Source organism: Fundulus heteroclitus, chromosome 15, assembly GCF_011125445.2.
Source record: "Fundulus heteroclitus isolate FHET01 chromosome 15, MU-UCD_Fhet_4.1, whole genome shotgun sequence".
NCBI classification, from domain to species: Eukaryota; Metazoa; Chordata; class Actinopteri; order Cyprinodontiformes; family Fundulidae; genus Fundulus; species Fundulus heteroclitus.
Genome location: NC_046375.1, coordinates 13,633,658 through 13,657,300, shown reverse-complemented (window position 1 = coordinate 13,657,300; position 23,643 = coordinate 13,633,658). Strand labels below are relative to the sequence as shown.

The window sequence follows — 23,643 nt, the reverse complement described above, 5'->3', positions numbered from 1 at the left end:
TCACTAATATATGTATATGGGGGCAAAAAAAAAAAACTGTTACAGTTAGTTTATTACATTTACTTCCTACTTTAATACAGTGCAGATAACAGGTCATTTGTTTTAGACCTGGAGTGGAGCACATGCAAGAGGTGACAGTGGAGCCCAAGGGCTAAAATGAATCCTTAACCACACACAGAGCAGTCAACAAAGGATTTATTATATGCTTTATAAATATAAGCTACTATAAATGAATCTCTCACACTGGTAAACAGTGCCACCTAGAGACGTCTGGCAGAGAAATAATACGTCCGTCTGTCACATGTTCCTGTTATCAGCACCTGTGCAGACTTTACATACCCGGCTGTCCTTGCAAACAAAAGAATAACACGAACCCTGAAGGTTTACAGATGATGTTCCAGAAAAAAAGAAAAAAAAAACAAAAAGCATCAAATTTAATAAATACATCCGCTGGGTCTCCTTCGCTTTACCCGCATTCGCCTCAGTTCCAGCTTTCTTTTTACATTTACATTCTTTTTGTCCACAATCAACACTGTCAAAGCTCCTGAGCATTTATACACACACACACCTACAAAAACTACAAACGTGTAGAACACAAGACATTAGATGACAAATGGTGGTCTCTGAAACACTAAAAAATAAGCACTTAAAAATGTTAGCACGCTATTTTTTTTTCCTCCCTCGTTGTAAACATAGACTATTTTATAATTCTACTGAAAGAGCCATTTAAATTCACACATAGAGTCACAATCAGAAAGCAAAGAGACACAGAGAAGCGGAAAAATAAATAGGTCTCGAATACTACTGGTTACAGTTAGGGCTCATTGCTTGATGGACAAGTTAGCCTGTCTCGCCCTAACTTAAGTTTTTAACAAAAAATAAAAGACACGCGTCTCCTGTCAGTCTTTGTCCGTTGAGGTCAGTCATCTGTTTTAGCCGCAGGCCCCGTGGGGCGGGTCAGCGCTGGTAGTGTGGTACGGCAATGTGCTGGCGGTGGTAGCTGCTCTGATGAGGAGGGTAGAGGAGGTCCGGGGTCTGGGGAGCCAGCCCTGGGCACAGGGGCTCGTGGCTGCTCAGCACCGACGACAGGTAATTGGCCTCCTCTGTGAGCTGCTTCACCTCCTTCCTCAGGGCAGCGTTCTCCTTCTCCAGGTTCTCGCTCTCCTGGAAACACACACACACACAGAGGCAGGATGTTAGATCTGAGCTCAAAACGAGGAAAGCGGTTCTGGTGCTGCTAAGCAAAAACAAAGTAACATAAAAGCCAAACCAATCTCTAGAGGTTGTTGTACATGTTTTTTTTTTGTCTCAACTTCTAACCCTGGAAATAACAATTAAAGAGACCTGTGACCTGTACAACGATATAACATGAATGTATACCAAGATTTGTTTTTAAGTTATGGATTACAAAACAGCATTGTTCCTAAATTCCCAAGGCCGTCTCTTGACTGTGTGTAGAGCACAGAGTAGCACCTTAGTGCCCCTTCCCAACCTGTTGCTGAACACTGCTGGCTCAAGGAACCCTGCTGCACATTTCCCACACTTACAAAAAAGCCAAATTTAACTTCTTAGAAATAGCTATACTTGTAAAATGCAAGAAAAACCTAAAGCCACTGGTAATAATTATCATAGATAACATTATTAGAACTATAAAAGTCAGTGGGTCACAGTATTAGAACAGCTGTCCCTACACTTTTGGAGTTTTGGTATTTTTTTGTACCAGACTTTTCCTGGTATGAAGCAAGCAAAACGTTCATGCATCAATTCATACCTGCCAGGGGAACATTTCATACCAGCTTTGATAAACAATGACTCCAAGCAATTCTCTATTGTCTACTTATAGTCTACTGCGAGGAAAGGCTGTTATATGAGTCCAATAGATAATAGCTCACAGCTGGAGGTTACTTATCTGGGTTTGATCATATGAAAAGTATAAGAAAATGAATGGAAACAGAAAATGCAAAGTTTTCAGGATGATAATACACTACTGTATTAAAGTATAAGTCAGATTTTAGGAATTTGTATGTCCATTTATCTCAATAACATTTATCTCAATAACTAAGAAAGTAAACACCCAACATGAGAAGTAACGTCGTGCGTCATGGTTGAAGTACATCAGTACAACACGAAATGGTAATGTATAGGTTTGAATTGGGGCTATTAACTGGCTAAAGGGGCATTGTGACCCAGTGCTGACATAAGGATCACTGCTACTTTTTAATAAGCAGTTATGATTGTGCAATGTTTCCGTTTTCTGACTTATAAGCATTTTTTTAAAACCCCACTCTGAACATGGAACGCATTAACGAAACTAAGTTAATATGTTCCCCTTAGTGTATTTTTTGCCTCTTATTATTAATATTTTAACAGTAATTTCCTAAAAAGGGTGTAAAGAGTGAAGTATTTTTAAGGGGCCTAGTCACATACTATGACTTTATGAATTTCATGCCAGTAACTCACTTTGGTTGCATACAAAGGTTTTCCGACTAATTTATTGCACCCTTATTATATAAATTTTTTTTGTTTTACACTTGTTTTTGCTCTTTTTGTTAGTAAAAAAAGCATGTTTGTGTATATTTACCATAAGAAGACCATATGACCGGAAGTACGATATTGCTCTTGTGCGCAATGAGTAAACAAGGAGAAGCAATGGAGTAAAGTAACCCTAATCCTGTTGGTCTTCAACCTCGCCGAACTGTCACATTACTGAAAAGAATTGCAAGACGGTCTACAGTAGCTGTGTCAATTGTCGCCATCTTGCTTTCTGATAGTTCCACGGTACTGCCACAGATGGCGCAACAATGTTTATGTTTACTGATTGAGCCTGGTGCAAAGGTTCCTATCAGGCTTAAAAATGAATTGGAACACTATCAGGATAAACATTGTTTATCCTTTATTGTTTATACATATATTGTTGTTTTTTTTTAATACAGTTTTTATTTTCCTATGTTTTAATCGTGTAAAGCACTTTGTATTGTCCTTGCACTGAAATGTGCTATACAAATAAATTTGCCTTGCCTTGATGATGAATATATGTTTTTCTGTTTTCTTTTTATGGTCAAAATATGTGACTAGGCTCCTCTAATACAGGTAAGAAGGGGAAATTAAAGCACTATAGATTTAGATTACAATCGGAACTATTATTGGAACCAATAATAACAATTTTTTTTCCTAGTGCTATATTGCAACATTTGACCTCATACAACTATGAGAAGTGATTTTGAGAGAAAAACAACACTTTATCACACAGTGCTGTTAATTTTTAGGTTGCAATTTCATTTCTGCTTTTTTGAAGCTCTTTCATTTCAGAGTAGGGTTTTTCAGGGATGGTACACTACTCCTTTGATAGAGCCGGGAAAAATCTTACTTCCCGCAGCAAAATTCCTAGAGTATCACAATCATGAAATGTGATGTCATATAAACGAAACAACTGGGCCAGGATAACCAGTTGTTACCGTTTGATACAACTTGGTTGCAGTAATTATACAGGCATCTCATTTATAGGTAATATATACACTAAAAAGTATTTTCAAACAAACATTTAAGTTAATATGTAAATATCAGTTGCTTCTTTTCAACTACTCACTGACTCTACCTTGAAGCCCAGGGGAGGCCCACCTCACACAAAAACCTTTCTCTGAATTAGTCACGTGGTTAAATGTAAGAACAAAACAACAGCAAATAAGGGACATTTCAACAGTTTCAGATGTTTGTTACAAACAGCCTCCAACTCATTAGCATGCTAGTGATTTAGCGTTCTGCTAAAAAACACCTCTGTGCGTGAAGTACCTTGGCCCGGAACCACTAACAATGATACGTTTCATTTCTCCGTGCATGACAGATATGCTTTTCCCATCAGTTCCTCTTGTGTGGATTAACATATACATAACAGCTGACATTTTCAGCTAGCATTAGACATCTTTTCAACGTACTTTAGATGGAATCTGAACAAGAATATTCTTTTACTGGTGTTACAAGCCATTTTAAAGTTGCCTGAGATCTGTACTTTTTAACTTGAATCGACTAAATAGATATCTAAATAAATAGACGTTTTATTTGTGGGTTAAGGGCGTTGTGGCTTCTACTAATTCAACAGTAAAAAAGAAGTACAAACTATTTTATACGAGTGTTTTCAAAAAACCCATTAGCCCTTTTTGTAGGGAAAATGTATTTTTCTATATGGGTTTTCATCATATAAGCAAACAATGTGAAATCAGATAAAACAAGCTAACACTTTCTGCTAGGCCAAGTTTCAAGAGTTTCTCACCTCTACTGTAACTATAGTATCCCTTAAAAAGTTATACTATTTATCATAAATTAGTGAGATAAATACCATTAAGTATTAAAGTATTATTAGTTTATTTCAAGGGAGTGATAAAGTGGGTCTTTTGAGACTAACAAGTCAATCATTAAAGATGTAGGCGTTACTTCTAACCTGAAATAAATGGAAAAAGTGAGGTAACGTTGGAGCATTCTTTGCAATTCTGTAAGCTAGGGTATCAAACTGTGTTGCAGAAGTCTGGAAAAACAAGAGAAACCACCTGCAAAGTCTTGCAGCGGCATCACAGTCTGAGAAGTTGCCACTCAAAAGAGTTTGAGAGCAACACTTTTCGACATCTGATCTTCAAGTTGGAGTTAATTTCACGTCACAACCAAGAAACCTTTTGTTTCCCTTTTTTGTCTTCTTTTTTTTTAACTGTTTTTGAGTGGGAATGGTAGAACAGAAATCTTCCACTCAGGTGCTGAAAAAGGTCATCTCACCATGACCAAAACCTTCAGGTCCTTACTGTCACACAAACTCTGGGTAAACCCCATGTACTTGCGTCACTTAGCCAAATACAGCCCACTGCTATCAGGGCTTTACAAGAAGTGACAGCCTTTTTTTCTCCCCTGCTGCCCACGACACACACAATATTCAAGCTCATTTACACAGAACAAAATACTACAGAAGAAACAGGAAATAGACTGTGTCACAACAAGGGAAAAAATTCACCTTCCTGTTTATCTAGTGAGACGATGAAAGCAAAACCACAGAGCATGTTCTCTGGTCCCCTGGTGTTCTTTGTGAATGTGACAGGGTTTTTAAAGAGATTGATAAAATACGGCAGGCTTTCACTGGAAGGAGTGTCGCGCATTCAGATCTTTTGACAGAATCTACTACAGCCTACCATGTGGCTTTTTTGAAGGTCAAAATCTCGTCAAGTTATCTGATAAAGTTCACAGAAACTCGTGTTCTGAAAGCAGAGCAGAAGCAGAGCACACTATTTTGGCACAAATTGTCCTTTTTTTTATTTTTTTTTTGAAGAATCAAAAAGGTCGCACAAAACGAAATTGCGTAAATTTGATAGATAATTGTTGAATTCCTTTTTGATACATTTTGTAGAAAACGGGTACATCTGAAGCTGGAACTCCATCTAAGCCAACAGAGATGACAGTTATCACTTGAAATTAGCTGACCGAACACACACACACTCCCGTCATCGAGCTCGGCAGGGCTGCAGTCTTTGGCGCTGGATTCTTCATTGCCCACACGTGCTAATTTATTCCTTAATCTTCTGCAAACACACAGAGAAGCGCCCAAGTGTGCAGCCCAACAGAAGCCATGACACATCGCCACATGTTCAGGTAGCATTTTGTAAATATAGTACAAACCTGTTCCCAGAGACACAGAGAGAGACACACCTGGGCATAGAGGGAGTGATGTAAATTAAGGTCAAGCTACCTGTCTCTATTGCCTACAGCAATCTTTAAACACATACCTCCGTTAGAGTAGGTTTTGCTCTAACAAGTTCATGTTTATGCTGTTGGGTGTGACGATTGTGGCAAAAAGATCTTTAGAGTTCTCACCAAGTGAAGGCTGTCAGCTTTCTGAGTTTGCCTCATCCGGCTCTTCTGTGCGGCAATCCGGTTCTTTTCTCTCCGCATCACCTTCTTCGCATCGTCTGAGGAGCTCTGGCAAAAACACAACCACCTTTCAGTCGACGACGCAACGCATGCAGCGACAATGCCAGCCGAAAGAAGCTTCCTGGACATTCTGGCTATTGCTGTTGGGCTACAAATGGGAGCAGTGGTAATTGGCAGTTTGGGTGTTTGGAGACAGGGTTTGCAATTGCACTCAATGGGAAGGGTAGGGTCGGGGAGTGGCTGAGTCATCGGTTGGGTCTAACGCACACCCTGTTTCGTGTCCCTAACGCTCAGTTTTCTTGGTATCACAATAACTAATCCATCTCAAACTGCTGATTCAGTTGTACATCAAAGGGATAACTTTCTCTTTGTTTGTCTTGTCAATGCAGCCCCGAAAGCCACCAGACGCTCCTAAATGAATTGCAATCATCACCAGAGGCTTGCAACACGTGAAGGGCAGTTGATGCAGAAGAATAAACAGTCACGTATAAACGCGCCTTCCTGGCAGCTTTTTTTTTTTTTAAATCATTCAGTTTCGAGAATTGCAAAAGGCAAGGATTCCCGCGTCTTGAGCAAAGTGATACGATGTGCTATAAAAAAAAAAAAAAAAAAAAGCCTACACTTGAAGCGAGTCATGCCTCTACCCCATGTGTGCAAGTTAAACACCCCGAGAAGCTGTGAAAAAAAAAAAAAGAGCCACCAAAGATAGGAGTGTCGCAAAGTGTGCATTAAATACACACACAGACGGAGAGATCTAAGAGACAGGAGTTTGATTTTTGTGCTTTCTCCTTTAGCTATCACATGCTTATTTTGAGAAGTTAATCAAAAAAAAAAAAGTGAATGGGTTACTTACAGGTCTGCTTCCAGGTGACGGGGACTTGTAGCTTGTGTCGTTGCTGTCAGAGCCCTGAGCCATAGCCAACCACAGCGACTGAAAACCGGCGTCTCTGTCCACTTCTGCTTTGGGTTTTTGAAGAAGTGCGTACGCGTGTGTCCTTTGGGGGAAAGTCTGTGCAGAGCGACTTTTGAGAAGAACTTGGCTTACCGCTTAATGAGCAATGAGTCTTTTTCTTTCCTCTTTTCTTTCCCTCTCTCTGACACTCCTCCTCTCTCTGTCTCTCGCTCTTGCGCACTCTCTCTCTTTCTCTCTCTCTCTCTTTCACACACCACACACACACGCTGTGAGGGTAGTTCTGTACCTAATTATCTGTATCTGATGTGGCTTCTGGTAAGAATATGGGTAAGTTGCATTAGACTGGAAGTCACATGTCTGATGGAAAGTTAAAACTCAAAGTAATTTTGTAAATTCCAGGGAAATGTCACATTACATAGAATTTGACAAAGTCACAAATATCTTTGGGGTATTTGAGACTTTGTTCAATTATTGGTATTTGAGACTTTGAGTATCAAATACCTTTGGGGTATTTGAGACTTTGTTCAATTATTGGTATTTGAGACTTTGAGTGTCAAATACCTTTGGGGTATTTGAGACTTTGTGTAAGATTTTCTTTTCAAACAGTCAACTACCACTTAGCTTTAGAACAATTAGCTTTCAAAAGGAGACACATTTTCTTTTGTGCAACCTGACGCTAATGCTTGTATTTAGCAGAAATCGGGGGTATATCCTCTTCCCCTTTTTTCTGGCGGTCGCATATGATGTTTTGCGTTTCGATGTAACCCTCCAGAGATTCCACATCCCAAACCTCCGGCATGGATGACTGGACTTTGAATATCGACACGTCTCATGGTGATTTCCACATTCTGCACCACGCTGTCTCGCTTTGCAGCGCAACAGCTGCAAATAGGTGAGGGCAAATTCTAGGCCTCACTGCGTTAAGAAAAGGCTAAAAGGGGCTCCCCAGAAACCCACTCAGAATTCCCTCGTCGCCTTTCACTGTAAATGATGCCACAGGCGTGGGGAATCTTTATCAAAAAAGTGTACATTCGGAGGAGATTTACTGTCTCTGTGGGAGTTGAATATACTGGAAATGTATAAAATGTTGTCGTTATTTTCTAACTTTGTTACATGCCCCCCGCCCCAACAGATTTGTTTTGGTTTTGCTTTGTTTTCCCATTCATAAATATTTCAGATTATCAAATTAGTTTTAATATTAGATAAAGACAACCTGAGTAGATACAAAATAATTATTTGATTTAGAGCTATCCACATTGTGCATAAAGGTGTTGCCCCTTAAACCTAATAACGGGCAATTGGCCAGTTTTGGCGCTCTCTACTTCTCCTGAACTATCTTAATTCAGCTACTTCGGAGAGTGGGCTTCAAATCCTCCTTTATAACCCAAGTGCACTTGACTTAAAGCCACAAATGAATATCCTACATCAGACTTGTAGAGCAAATTTCATGCTTCCGTCTACTACAGCAAGTCATACTGGACCTAAAGGAGCAAAGAAGCCCCAGATCATCACATTACTACCAGCACCATGTTTGACTGCAGGTGTTTTCCTTTATTCTGAGATGCTGTGTTAATTTTAAAGGAGGTAAAATGCTCCGCTGTTGTCTTGTCCATCCACAGAAAGTTTCAACGGATATTTTGGGGATCATCAGGATGTTTTTTGGCAAATAAGAATAGGGTATTTTTTTTTTTAGCTTTTTTAGTCAGCAACTGTCTCTTAAAACCCTTTAATTCAGTTAAAGTCTAACCCTAGACTTTAACTGTGGCAAGAAAAGCCTGTTGAGTCTGTAATTACCACAGTGTCACAGTAATTTTGGTGGGACATGCAATTCTTTTAGCTGTTTTATAACTGTTTCATCTTTTCTTCATTTGGCTTACCGGCTTGTTGGAGTATTACACTTTTAAAGTTGCTTTGGAACAAATTCTGTTAATGACATTGTTCTTTTAGATATTTTAGCCCACTTCATATTGTCATACGGGTTCTGTTTAATCTGTTTTTTTATTCTGTAGGTCAGGCAGCATTCAGACCTGGTGCGAGTTATTAAACTGAACCATAACAATGTGGTTTATCACAACTTTTTCTTGATTTAAAGGGGAAAGTTACTGTTCCCCACAGGACCAGCTTGGTTTGGATAGCTTTTTTACCAAAATTATCATTTGAAAAAGGCATTTTGTATTAATTCAGGTTATGTTTAACAAAAAAAAATTTTCAGTATACAAGACAATTGATTAAAAAAACATTTAAAAAAATATTTGTGGACCAAATCCTTTTTTTTTTACTTCACAATAAAAACCTAGGGTTAGACAAATTTAAATTTGCTGCTGGTGCCCTTTTACTTGTTATAGGCCCTTTCTTGTTTGGCCCCGTCACGAGAAAGCATTTGGCGGCGCAAGAACAAGATTTTCTTGTGAGAAAAAAAAAAAAAAAGAATCAGGACTAAAACAGCTTTGCTTGGCAGAACAGTCCTCCCACACAAAAACATGTTCCACCATCGCAGGAATTTTGAAGAGCTTGGGCAAGGGCAGACATTTCTAATACTTGGCATTTAAGGCTGTCCAACAGAGTTGAGAGTGTAAAGAAAAAGAAAAGAGAAAAGCTGATTTGTCCAGTTCTCTGGTAACAAGGAGAGAAGCACAACATGGTTCAAAACTGACTAAAATGTGTCTCTTTCTAGAATATTCTGAGAATCCTACTTACCGAAAGACTTTATACTTACACATCCTTGTAATATGTAGTGTGCCTAATGTTGGCATGTTTAGCGAAAGCATCGTCATTCTTTACATCTGCTAACTTAAGCAATAAACAGTTGTCACCCCTCCTGATCAGGTAAATCCTTCTGGGAAACACTTGTTAAGGAAGTATCGAACATAATCTGATATGTGGTCAGTCTTTCTGGGAAGTGGCTGAGGGGAGACTTCTTTTAAGCACCTGACTTGGGAAAAACATTATTGAAACACTTCTGAGTGTAAAAATATCAACACAGCACAACTTGTGCAAGAAGTTTACTCATACGCAAATGACATTTATGACTCGTCGTGTCCAATGTGTGAAGTCCAGTCCGTAACAGTGTGTATGGCTGTCACATTCACAGACCCAGTGTGCAGCAAAAGGGTCATTTAATTTTAAACTGTAATGTTGGATATTTCAGTGCCTCGCCAAAGTATTTTTACGTCGCAAAGTTTTTCACATTTTATCACGTCATAACCACAAGGGTTGGTGTATTTTAGAGGGATCCATAATAGAAATACAGGAATAGAAGCATTCTGTATTGTCCCTCAGTGGGGAAATTCAGGTGTACCAGCATCAAAGTGACAACAAAAAATGCAGAAACCAGATTATTTACAAGAAATGGATTAACTGTGCAATGAACAGCACAGATCTAAACACCATTTGTCTTGGGAGCAGTGATGGTTATAAAGTCTAATAACTGCTGAAATAAGATGGAGGCAGCATTATGCTGTAGAAATGCATTGTTTCCACAGAAGTAAAACATATACAAGGTGAGTTGATAGAAAGATTGGATTGAGCTACGTACAGGACGAAATAAGAAATAATTGAGACTGCATCAGAGGTTTACTGGTCAGTAGGAAAATGACCCACAACCTATAGCCAGAGCTATAATGGACTTGTTGATTTCAAAAATACATAATATTCCATCCGCTCGAGAAAAATGCACATCCTTGTGTTGACCTGATACATAAAATCAAAATAAAACACAATACAGTTTGTGGTTCTAGTGTACAAAATGGGAAAAAACTTAAGGTGTATACAAATACTTTGGCAACTCACTTAAAGTAGTACTGATAAAATAAAAACAAAAACAACAATTTTAAACTTAACCAATAATGGTAACTGATCAAAAGCTGCTCTAAACAATGGTACACATAATGCGTAATGTAGTAATGGCAACATTTCCCAGTTTGCCAGACAATTTTCAGTTGTTGAAAATGAGTATTTCTAATTTCCTTTTTTTTGTTTTCTTTTTTTTTTTTTTTGTTAGATGAATCCCCACTGACATTTTGTCCCAAAATAGATATGAAGCAGCTGACTCACCTCCTCACTGTCATGGTTTGTGGTTTTTGTTGAGGACCAACGGTGCAATAAAAGCAGCATGGAGGCATCGTTAAATGATTTTAATCCAGAGGGAACATTGTGAAAAGTTACAACAGGCAGGATACAGACTGGGACAGAATACAGACTAGATATTTGAATTAAGAATACAAAACCAACTAGAGAAACAAACTAACTAAGAATATTCACTGACTAAGGATCCAGCGAAGACTTAACAGAAATCCGGAACTCAAATAGACAGGGGATAATTGAGCTAAACAGGACACAGGTGTGGGATAATCAAAGGTAACACAAACGGCAGGAAAGCAATTTAGGAAGAGGTGTGAGAAACAATAAATAAAAACATACACAATTACAGAAAATATCCACGACTCCAAGGATTAAACTCATAGATAAATAATCAGAAATGCCTAGGGATCATGAGACTCACTACAAAGAAAAAGGATGTAAACACTGAAACTAGAACTTTTTTCTGCTGAAGGATCGTATTGTGCAATCAAGCCATGAGGAATAAAATCAGACTAAAGTTTAAAGCTAATGAAATGTGAGACTTTTACAGGCCCTCGGGGGACTATTCTCACAGCAGGGGGCCACGGTATAAAAACCACTGGCCACGGACGAATGCCCTCTTTTGCCCGCTGTTTGGGCAGCATAGGGGAGAACACTCTCAGCTCTCTTTGTCTGTGGACCCTCGAGGAGGGAGTTCTACACCAGGAAGACAAGCCACCCATGCCCGCCGCATGGGGCTCAGAGACTCAAAAGCATCTGCAAGGTCGACCAAGCTGAGTAAGTTTTCACACTTTCTGTGAAATTAGCATCAAATCAAATCAAATCAGTGGAGGTATGTCTAAGCTGTGCAGGAAAAAGCTGACATGGGAGTTAAGCCACTATGCTACAGGAGTGCAGAGACCCCACACTGCGACCCCTTTTCACAGGCCGACTGCGGATTACCAAAGATCCAGGCAGGACCCTTTTGATCCCAGGCAGGGATTCACAGAGCAGCCGGTCCGAACTGCTTCCATCCCAGCTGCCTTGTCGCCACAACCAGACAACAAGCTTCACCCTGGTCCAACTTCCAAGTGGACACCCAAATTCAACTGAACAGACACAAAGGCTAAGGTTTGGCAGAGTTAAGCAGGGAAAGTCAAATGGTTTATTTAAAATGGTTTTGACTGTTTTGTTTTAAGCTTTGGTCGAAATAAATTTATTGGAGCTAATAGGCTAGCTTCCGCTAGCATTCTGGAAACCAAGCTTTGCTTATGTGGTTCGGGTGTGTTTACGGTTATAACAAACTTTATTTCCATAAGGGTTTTATACACAATGGGATATTAATGTTTGTGTTCTCCAGTCTACTCATTACAACCAAATAGAGCTTAAAAGTATTTTAAATTGATGCCAAATGTCCGCTAACATTAGCGCCATTAGCTTCCCAGATAACATTAGTGCTACCACTGAGTCAACGCAACTACGATTCGTTTTAAACATAATACTTGTTTTTGTTTCACTCAGCCATCGTTTGATAGTGCAATGAGTGTTATTACAGGATTAATATGGAACAGTAGTGTTGAATTGATGGTGCTTATGTAATGTTAGGATTAAACTCAAGCTAATGTAAACATTGCCCACACGAAGTGCCCCGACACGTCATTTCCGGTTGATGCTTTATCAATTTGGTGGGTTGATCCTAAATTACCAATTCGAACCTAAATCATTTTCCGGAGAAATCATTGCATTAATAACATCAAGGGTCCCAAAGATATTGATTTTCCATACATATTCTCAAAGATGAACTTTAGTTCTGCAGTGAACCAGGATTCACTGAATCATTCTGATGATGGTTTTCAACTATTTTATTTGTCCTTTTGTGTGTACATAGTTCCTTAGCTTCTTTTTATCTTAATTTTGCTTAGTAGTTTAGTTAAGTTTCACTAGCCTAGTATAGAGGATTTGTTGATTGAAATATATGTTTAATTCAGATAAACAGCATTTTGTCGTGGAGTTCTCTGGATGTTCAATTATTTCTGTTAATAAATTCTTGAACTTGGAGATAAGTTGTCGTTTCTTTGTTCTATATGTGTGCAGAGTTTGCTGTTAAAAGAATGAAAGTGCTGAAATCACCCTGTCAACTATTGGGCTAATATCAGCTGTTTATACTAATATTCAACGGACAATACCAAAGAGAGTTATTTATTACATATTAAATAACATAAAACAGTGTGTAATAGCACAACAATCACATCTCTGATTCAGGAAAATAATGAAAAATAACCACTATATTACCTTTCAAAGAGTTAGATAGGTATAATGCACATTTGTTCATCACTTATGAAGCAGTTTGACTAAAATTATTTTATCAGGTGAATGAAGCACTGAAGTTGAAAATGACAGCTGTCTTCCAAAAGGACTATCACAGCTGATGTTTGAAGGTTTTTGGTGAAATCAGAGGGTAAAATAAGCGATAAAGCATCTGTGTAGTGATAAAATGTAAGGATCAACTTTGCTTTTTTTTTTATTGTTTTAAAACTGAAAAATCTGCTAAACCTTAAACTACACAGATTCTTTTGAAAAAATGCAATAAGTTTTACTTATATTTTTCACTTTGAAATACAAACTTTCTTTTCTGTTGTGTGATTATCTAAACATCTATTTAACTTTATTTTGTATTAAAATGAGTCTCCCCTGACATGCTAAACGTATTTAAGACCCTCACAAATTTAAGGCAGCTGACTAACATCCTCAGCACAGAGAAAAACTGTAAACATTGAAACTACACTTTCTTCTATTGAATGATCACATTTTAGATTGAGGAAAATCTGAACAAGTGACCAGAGTATGACATTTCACAGAGAGATAAGTAAAATAATGATTTATTCTCCATTTATGATGCAGATGATTGTTTGACAGAAAGATTTTCTCAAGTCAATGAAGCAGTGAAGTTGGAGCAGGTTGTAGTGGCATGTGTCCTCCAGAAAGAGGCGCTGTTGGACGACTATCACAGCTGGTGTTTGAAGGTTTTTGATGAAATCAGAAGGTAAAATGAGGGTTAAAGCATCTGCGTGGTGTTGAAATGTAACTGATGGTGTGACGGTAGTGTAGTGGTGAGTATAAAAAGACTGGGTCTCAGTGCATTGCTCAAGCTGAACTACAGCAACTATTCACAGGGGCGAACCCACTACTGGACAGTACGGGGGATTTGACCTGCTCTGTTTCCGACCTGGGCCGGTTCTCCCCTCCTTAGAAGACCTGGTGGTCCCAGGCTCCCCCAGGAACACCATATCTATACTGAGCTTAGTGTGGACCCCCGGTCAACATAGCCCACTGCAGCTCAGAGCTCCTGAGCTCAAACAATCCTCCAGCCTCAGCCTCCAGGTAGCTTGGATTACAGGTGAGAGCCACCCCACCCAGCAAGGAGAAGCTGCTCCGACAGGAGCATGACCAGAAGAGAGGAGATGGTGGCAGGAGAGACAGGAGAAGGCCACCAAGTGGTGGAAATAACAACTGCACATGTTCATGTCTGCTTTTTTTCTCAATTGAATGTCTTTCTGTCTTTAGACACTGACTGTTCTTTAGAGCTTTTTCACCTTTGTCCAAACTTGCTTGTGTTGTTCTAGTTGCTTTTTACTGCTTTAACTTTCTACTTTGTGTATGTGTTACATTCTCTTTGTATACACTTGTTGAATTCGTATTAATTGATCAACCGAGTGATTGACAAGTTAACTCAACATTTCTACAAGCTGCCTTCAGCAAAGACACAATAAATTCACTTGTCCTCAGCTGAATCTATCAAAACTTTTACAGAAGAATGAACTAAAGAATTTTGAACTGGCTCTCTATGACCTGGATTTTTCCTTTCATATTTTTAAGTTTCCTGAATACCCGAGTTATTTTTTTTGCGTTGTTTGCTGTTTTTAGAACTCTATGATTCTCTAGATGTTAAATTTTCTAAATATGAGAATTAATTCAGGAAATTTGAGATATTCATTTTCTACTCCTGACGCAGATGATTGTTTGACAGGAAAGATTTTCTCAAGTCAATGAAGAAGTGAAGTTGGAGCAGGTTGTAGTGGCATGTGTCCTCCAGAAAGAGGCCCTGTTGGACGACTATCACAGCTGGTGTTTGAAGGTTTTTGATGAAATCAGAAGGTAAAATGAGCGATAAAGCATCTGCGTGGTGTTGAAATGTAACTGATGGTGTGACGGTAGTGTAGTGGTGGGTATAAAAAGACTGGGTCTCAGTGTGTTGCTCAGGCTGAATTACAGCAACTATTCACAGGGGCGAACCCACTACTGGACAGTACGGGGGATTTGACCTGCTCCGTTTCCGACCTGGGCCGGTTCTCCCCTCCTTAGACGACCTGGTGGTCCCAGGCTCCCCCAGGAACACCATATCTATACTGAGCTTAGTGTGGACCCCCGGTCAACATAGCCCACTGCAGCTCAGAGCTCCTGAGCTCCAACAATCCTCCAGCCTCAGCCTCCAGGTAGCTTGGATTACAGGTGAGAGCCACCCCACCTGGCGAGGAGAAGCTGCTCCGACAGGAGCATGACCAGGAGAGAGGAGATGGTGGCAGGAGAGACAGGAGAGGGCCACCAAGTGGTGGAAATAACAACTGCAAATGTTCATTTCTGCTTTTTTTCTCAATTGAAAGTCTTTCTGTCTTTAGACACTGACTGTTCTTTAGAGCTTTTTCACCTCTGTCCAAACTTGTTTGTGTTGTTCTAGTTGATTTTTACTGCTTCAACTTTCTACTTTCTGTATATGTTACATTCTCTTTGTATAAACTTGTTTAGTTTGTATTGATTGATCAACTGAGTGATTGACAAGTTAACTCAACATTTCTACAAGCTGCCTTGAGCAAAGACACAATAAATTCACTTGTCCTCAGCTGAATCTATCAAAACTTTTACAGAAGAATGAACTAAAGAATTTTGAACTGGCTCTTGATGACCTGGATTTTTCCTTTCATATTTTTAAGTTTCCTGAATACCTGAGTTAATTTTTTTGCGTTGTTTGCTGTTTTTAGAACTCTATGATTCTCTAGATGTTAAATTTTCTAAATATGAGAATTAATTCAGGAAATTTGAGATATTCATTTTCTACTCCTGACGCAGATGATTGTTTGACAGTGAAGATTTTCTCAAGTCAATGAAGCAGTGAAGTTGGAGCAGGTTGTAGTGGCATGTGTCCTCCAGAAAGAGGCGCTGTTGGACAACTATCACAGCTGGTGTTTGAAGGTTTTTGATGAAATCAGAAGGTAAAATGAGCGATAAAGCATCTGCGTGGTGTTGAAATGTAACTGATGGTGTGACGGTAGTGTAGTGGTGAGTATAAAAAGACTGGGTCTCAGTGTGTTGCTCAGGCTGAACTACAGCAACTATTCACAGGGGCGAACCCACTACTGGACAGTACGGGGGATTTGACCTGCTCCGTTTCCGACCTGGGCCGGTTCTCCCCTCCTTAGATGACCTGGTGGTCCCAGGCTCCCCCAGGAACACCATATCTATACTGAGCTTAGTGCGGACCCCCGGTCAACATAGCCCACTGTAAATCAGAGCTCCTGAGCTCAAACAATCCTCCAGCCTCAGCCTCCAGGTAGCTTGGATTACAGGTGAGAGCCACCCCACCCGGCGAGGAGAAGCTGCTCCGACAGAAGCATGACCAGGAGAGAGGAGGTGGTGGCAGGAGAGACAGGAGAGGGCCACCAAGTGGTGGAAATAACAACTTCACATGTTCATGTCTGCTTTTTTTTTCTCAATTGAATGTCTTTCTGTCTTTAGACACTGACTGTTCTTTAGAGCTTTTTCACCTCTGTCCAAACTTGTTTGTGTTGTTCTAGTTGCTTTTTACTGCTTTCTACTTTCTGTATATGTTACATTCTCTTTGTATAAACTTGTATAGTTCGTATTGATTAATCAACCGAGTGATTGACAAGTTAACTCAACATTTCTACAAGCTGCCTTCAGCAAAGACACAATAAGTTCACCTGTCCTCAGCTGAATCTATCAAACATTTTATAGAAGAATGAACTAAAGAATTTTGAACTTGCTCCTCTGACCTGAAATTTTCCTTTCATATTTTTAAGTTTCCTGAATACATTAGTGCATTTTTTACGTTGTTTGCTGTTTTTAGACCTCTACGATCTTCTAGATGTTCAATTTTCTAAATTTAAGCATTAGATTCAGTAAATTTGAGAATTTAATTTTCCACGTTTGACACAGATTATTGTTTGACAGAAAAGATTTTCTCAAGTCAATGAAGAAGTCAAGTTGGAGCAGGTTGTAGTGGCATGTGTCTTCCAGAAAGAGGCGCTGTTGGACGACTATCACAGCTGGTGTTTGAAGGTTTTTGATGAATTCAGAAGGTAAAATGAGCGATAAAGCATCTGCGTGGTGTTGAAATGTAACTGATGGTGTGACGGTAGTGTAGTGGTGAGTATAAAAAGACTGGGTCTCAGTGTGTTGCTCAGGCTGAACTACAGCAACTATTCACAGGGGCGAACCCACTACTGGACAGTACGGGGGATTTGACCTGCTCCGTTTCCGACCTGGGCCGGTTCTCCCCTCCTTAGACGACCTGGTGGTCCCAGGCTCCCCCAGGAACACCATATCTATACTGAGCTTAGTGTGGACCCCCGGTCAACATAGCCCACTGCAGCTCAGAGCTCCTGAGCTCCAACAATCCTCCAGCCTCAGCCTCCAGGTAGCTTGGATTACAGGTGAGAGCCACCCCACCCGGCAAGAAGAAGCTGCTCCGACAGGAGCATGACCAGAAGAGAGGAGATGGTGGCAGGAGAGACAGGAGAGGGCCACCAAGTGGTGGAAATAACAACTGCAAATGTTCATTTCTGCTTTTTTTCTCAATTGAAAGTCTTTCTGTCTTTAGACACTGACTGTTCTTTAGAGCTTTTTCACCTCTGTCCAAACTTGTTTGTGTTGTTCTAGTTGATTTTTACTGCTTCAACTTTCTACTTTCTGTATATGTTACATTCTCTTTGTATAAACTTGTTTAGTTTGTATTGATTGATCAACTGAGTGATTGACAAGTTAACTCAACATTTCTACAAGCTGCCTTGAGCAAAGACACAATAAATTCACTTGTCCTCAGCTGAATCTATCAAAACTTTTACAGAAGAATGAACTAAAGAATTTTGAACTGGCTCTTGATGACCTGGATTTTTCCTTTCATATTTTTAAGTTTCCTGAATACCTGAGTTAATTTTTTTGCGTTGTTTGCTGTTTTTAGAACTCTATGATTCTCTAGATGTTAAATTTTCTAAATATGAGAATTAATTCAGGAAATTTGAGATATTCATTTTCTACTCCTGACGCAGATGATTGTTTGACAGGAAAGATTTTCTCAAGTCAATGAAGAAGTGAAGTTGGAGCAGGTTGTAGTGGCATGTGTCCTCCAGAGAGAGGCGCTGTTGGACGACTATCACAGCTGGTATTTGAAGGTTTTTGATGAAATCAGAAGGTAAAATGAGCGATAAAGCATCTGTGTGGTGTTGAAATGTAACTGATGTGACGGTAGTGTAGTGGTGAGTATAAAAAGACTGGGTCTCAGTGTGTTGCTCAGGCTGAACTACAGCAACTATTCACAGGGGCGAACCCACTACTGGACAGTACGGGGGATTTGACCTGCTCCGTTTCCGACCTGGGCCGGTTCTCCCCTCCTTAGACGACCTGGTGGTCCCAGGCTCCCCCAGGAACACCATATCTATACTGAGCTTAGTGCGGACCCCCGGTCAACATAGCCCACTGTAACTCAGAGCTCCTGAGCTCAAACAATCCTCCAGCCTCAGCCTCCAGGTAGCTTGGATTACAGGTGAGAGCCACCCCACCCGGCGAGGAGAAGCTGCTCCGACAGGAGCATGACCAGGAGAGACAGGAGAGGGCCACCAAGTGGTGGAAATAACAACTTCACATGTTCATGTCTGCTTTTTTTTTCTCAATTGAATGTCTTTCTGTCTTTAGACACTGACTGTTCTTTAGAGCTTTTTCACCTCTGTCCAAACTTGTTTGTGTTGTTCTAGTTGCTTTTTACTGCTTTCTACTTTCTGTATATGTTACATTCTCTTTGTATAAACTTGTATAGTTCGTATTGATTAATCAACCGAGTGATTGACAAGTTAACTCAACATTTCTACAAGCTGCCTTGAGCAAAGACACAATAAATGCACTTGTCCTCAGCTGAATCTATCAAAACTTTTACAAAAGAATGAACTAAAGAATTTTGAACTGGCTCTCTATGACCTGGATTTTTCCTTTCATATTTTTAAGTTTCCTGAATACCCGAGTTATTTTTTTTTTGCGTTGTTTGCTGTTTTTAGAACTCTATGATTCTCTAGATGTTAAATTTTCTAAATATGAGAATTAATTCAGGAAATTTGAGATATTCATTTTCTACTCCTGACGCAGATGATTGTTTGACAGTGAAGATTTTCTCAAGTCAATGAAGCAGTGAAGTTGGAGCAGGTTGTAGTGGCATGTGTCCTCCAGAAAGAGGCGCTGTTGGACAACTATCACAGCTGGTGTTTGAAGGTTTTTGATGAAATCAGAAGGTAAAATGAGCGATAAAGCATCTGCGTGGTGTTGAAATGTAACTGATGGTGTGACGGTAGTGTAGTGGTGAGTATAAAAAGACTGGGTCTCAGTGTGTTGCTCAGGCTGAACTACAGCAACTATTCACAGGGGCGAACCCACTACTGGACAGTACGGGGGATTTGACCTGCTCCGTTTCCGACCTGGGCCGGTTCTCCCCTCCTTAGATGACCTGGTGGTCCCAGGCTCCCCCAGGAACACCATATCTATACTGAGCTTAGTGCGGACCCCCGGTCAACATAGCCCACTGTAAATCAGAGCTCCTGAGCTCAAACAATCCTCCAGCCTCAGCCTCCAGGTAGCTTGGATTACAGGTGAGAGCCACCCCACCCGGCGAGGAGAAGCTGCTCCGACAGGAGCATGACCAGGAGAGAGGAGGTGGTGGCAGGAGAGACAGGAGAGGGCCACCAAGTGGTGGAAATAACAACTGCACATGTTCATTTCTGCTTTTTTTTCTCAATTGAAAGTCTTTCTGTCTTTAGACACTGACTGTTCTTTAGAGCTTTTTCACCTCTGTCCAAACTTGTTTGTGTTGTTCTAGTTGCTTTTTACTGCTTCAGCTTTCTACTTTCTGTATATGTTACATTCTCTTTGTATAAACTTGTTTAGTTCGTATTGATTGATCAACCGAGTGATTGTCAAGTTAACTCAACTTTTCTACAAGCTGCCTTCAGCAAAGACACAATAAGTTCACCTGTCCTCAGCTGAATCTATCAAACATTTTATAGAAGAATGAACTAAAGAATTTTGAACTTGCTCTCTCTGACTTGAATTTTTCCTTTCATATTTTTAAGTTTCCTGAATACATTAGTGAATTTTTTACGTTGTTTGCTGTTTTTAGAACTCTATGATTCTCTAGATGTTAAATTTTCTAAATATGAGAATTAATTCAGGAAATTTGAGATATTCATTTTCTACTCCTGACACAGATGATTGTTTGACAGGAAAGATTTTCTCAAGTCAATGAAGCAGTGAAGTTGGAGCAGGTTGTAGTGGCATGTGTCCTCCAGAAAGAGGCGCTGTTGGACGACTATCACAGCTGGTGTTTGAAGGTTTTTGATGAAATCAGAAGGTAAAATGAGCGATAAAGCATCTGCGTGGTGTTGAAATGTAACTGATGGTGTGACGGTAGTGTAGCGGTGGGTATAAAAAGACTGGGTCTCAGTGTGTTGCTCAGGCTGAATTACAGCAACTATTCACAGGGGCGAACCCACTACTGGACAGTACGGGGGATTTGACCTGCTCCGTTTCCGACCTGGGCCAGTTCTCCCCTCCTTAGACGACCTGGTGGTCCAAGGCTCCCCCAGGAACACCATATCTATACTGAGCTTAGTGCGGACCCCCGGTCAACATAGCCCACTGCAGCTCAGAGCTCCTGAGCTCAAACAATCCTCCAGCCTCAGCCTCCAGGTAGCTTGGATTACAGGTGAGAGCCACCCCACCCGGCTAGGAGAAGCTGCTCCGACAGGAGCATGACCAGGAGAGAGGAGGTGGTGGCAGGAGAGACAGGAGAGGGCCACCAAGTGGTGGAAATAATACTGCAAATGCTAATTTCTGCTTTTTTTTCTCAACTGAAAGTCTTTCTGTCTTTAGACACTGACTGTTCTTAAGACCTTTTTCATCTTTGTCCAAACTTGTTTGTGTTGTTCTAGTTGCTTTTTACTGCTTCATCTTTCTACTTTCTGTATATGTTACATTCTCTTTGTATAAACTTGTTTAGTTCGTATTGATTGATCAACCGAGTGATTGTCAAGTTAACTCAACTTTTCTACAAGCTGCCTTCAGCAAAGACACAATAAGTTCACCTGTCCTCAGCTGAATCTATCAAACATTTTATAGAAGAATGAACTAAAGAATTTTGAACTGGCTCTCTATGACCTGAATTTTTCCTTTCATAGTTTTAAGTTTCCTGAATGCCTGAGTTATTTGTTTGCGTTGTTTGCTGTTTTTAGAACTCTATGATTCTCTAGATGTTCAATTTTCTAAATTTGAGAATTAGATTCAGTAAATTTGAGAATTTAATTTTCTACTCCTGACGCAGATGATTGTTTGACAGTAAAGATTTTCTCAAGTCAATGAAGCAGTGAAGTTGGAGCAGGTTGTAGTGGCATATGTCCTTCAGAGAGAGGCGCTGTTGGACGACTATCACAGCTGGTGTTTGAAGGTTTTTGATGAAATCAGAAGGTAAAATGAGCGATAAAGCATCTGCGTGGTGTTGAAATGTAACTGATGGTGTGACGGTAGTGTAGTGGTGAGTATAAAAAGACTGGGTCTCAGTGTGTTGCTCAGGCTGAACTACAGCAACTATTCACAGGGGCGAACCCACTACTGGACAGTACGGGGGATTTGACCTGCTTCGTTTCCGACCTGGGTCGGTTCTCCCCTCCTTAGATGACCTGGTGGTCCCAGGCTCCCCCAGGAACACCATATCTATACTGAGCTTAGTGTGGACCCCCGGTCAACATAGCCCACTGCAGCTCAGAGCTCCTGAGCTCAAACAATCCTCCAGCCTCAGCCTCCAGGTAGCTTGGATTACAGGTGAGAGCCACCCCACCCGGCGAGAAGAAGCTGCTCCGACAGGAGCATGACCAGGAGAGAGGAGGTGGTGGCATGCAGGAGAGACAGGAGAGGGCCACCAAGTGGTGGAAATAACAACTGCACATGTTCATTTCTGCTTTTTTTTCTCAATTGAATGTCTTTCTGTCTTTAGACACTGACTGTTCTTTAGAGCTTTTTCACCTCTGTCCAACTTGTTTGTGTTGTTCTAGTTTCTTTTTACTGCTTTCTACTTTCTGTATATGTTACATTCTCTTTGTATAAACTTGTTTAGTTCGTATTGATTGATCAACTGAGTGATTGACAAGTTAACTCAACATTTCTACAAGCTGCCTTCAGCAAAGACACAATAAATTCACTTGTCCTCAGCTGAATCTATCAAAACTTTTACAAAAGAATGAACTAAAGAATTTTGAACTGGCTCTCTATGACCTGGATTTTTCCTTTCATATTTTTAAGTTTCCTGAATACCCGAGTTAATTTTTTACGTTGTTTGCTGTTTTTAGAACTCTATGATTCTCTAGATGTTAAATTTTCTAAATATGAGAATTAAATCAGTAAATTCGAGAATTTCATTTTCTACTCCTGACACGGATGATTGTTTTACAGTAAAGATTTTCTCAAGTGAATGAAGCAGTGAAGTTGGAGCAGGTTGTAGTGGCATGTGTCCTCCAGAAAGAGGCGCTGTTGGACGACTATCACAGCTGGTATTTGAAGGTTTTTGATGAAATCAGAAGGTAAAATGAGCGATAAAGCATCTGCGTGGTGTTGAAATGTAACTGATGGTGTGACGGTAGTGTAGTGGTGAGTATAAAAAGACTGGGTCTCAGTGTGTTGCTCAGGCTGAACTACAGCAACTATTCACAGGGGCGAACCCACTACTGGACAGTACGGGGGATTTGACCTGCTCCGTTTCCGACCTGGGCCGGTTCTCCCCTCCTTAGACGACCTGGTGGTCCCGGGCTCCCCCAGGAACACCATATCTATACTGAGCTTAGTGTGGACCCCCGGTCAACATAGCCCACTGCAGCTCAGAGCTCCTGAGCTCAAACAATCCTCCAGCCTCAGCCTCCAGGTAGCTTGGATTACAGGTGAGAGCCACCCCACCCGGCGAGAAGAAGCTGCTCCGACAGGAGCATGACCAGGAGAGAGGAGATGGTGGCATGCAGGAGAGACAGGAGAGGGCCACCAAGTGGTGGAAATAATACTGCAAATGCTAATTTCTGCTTTTTTTTCTCAACTGAAAGTCTTTCTGTCTTTAGACACTGACCGTTCTTTAGAGCTTTTTCACCTTTGTCCAAACTTGTTTGTGTTGTAGCTATTTTTTTTAAACTTTTTACTCTTGTTTTTTTCTGTACGTGTTACAAGTCAACTAAACTCCAGGTCCTAAATGAATATCCACAACAGAAACCTGCCTATATATTTTAAATGTAGTTTTTCTATACGCAGCCGTTACTATAGACACAATAAGTTTCCATGTACTCATTATCACATTTCACACAAACAGACAAATAAAATGATCTTTTATTCATCATTTATGACGGGGATGATTTGTTTTGACTGAAATTATTTTATCAAGTGAATGAAGCATTGAAGTT

General features: G+C 40.3%; 1 protein-coding gene across 1 annotated transcript; it reads right to left on the bottom strand.

Annotated features, from left to right (window-relative positions):
- Window positions 1-95: 95 nt before the first annotated feature.
- batf (basic leucine zipper transcription factor, ATF-like) lies at window positions 96-6,969 on the bottom strand. Its single transcript, XM_021318886.2, has 3 exons — window positions 6,758-6,969; window positions 5,848-5,952; window positions 96-1,164 (listed from the first exon to the last, which is right to left on the bottom strand). Exons 1-3 carry the CDS (start codon window positions 6,818-6,820, stop codon window positions 958-960), a joined length of 375 nt encoding a protein of 124 aa, XP_021174561.1. The 5' UTR covers window positions 6,821-6,969; the 3' UTR covers window positions 96-957.
- Between the last annotated feature and the right edge of the window lie 16,674 nt (window positions 6,970-23,643).

Excerpts from the sequence above, each read along its gene's own strand:
- batf (XM_021318886.2), bottom strand. The coding sequence starts at position 6,820 with ATGGCTCAGGGCTCTGACAGCAACGACACAAGCTACAAGTCCCCGTCA. Across the intron at positions 5,953-6,757 it reads CGTCACCTGGAAGCAGACCT|AGCTCCTCAGACGATGCGAA; the intron begins GTAAGTAACCCA and ends TGTTTTTGCCAG. Across the intron at positions 1,165-5,847 it reads AAGCTGACAGCCTTCACTTG|GAGAGCGAGAACCTGGAGAA; the intron begins GTGAGAACTCTA and ends GTGTGTTTCCAG.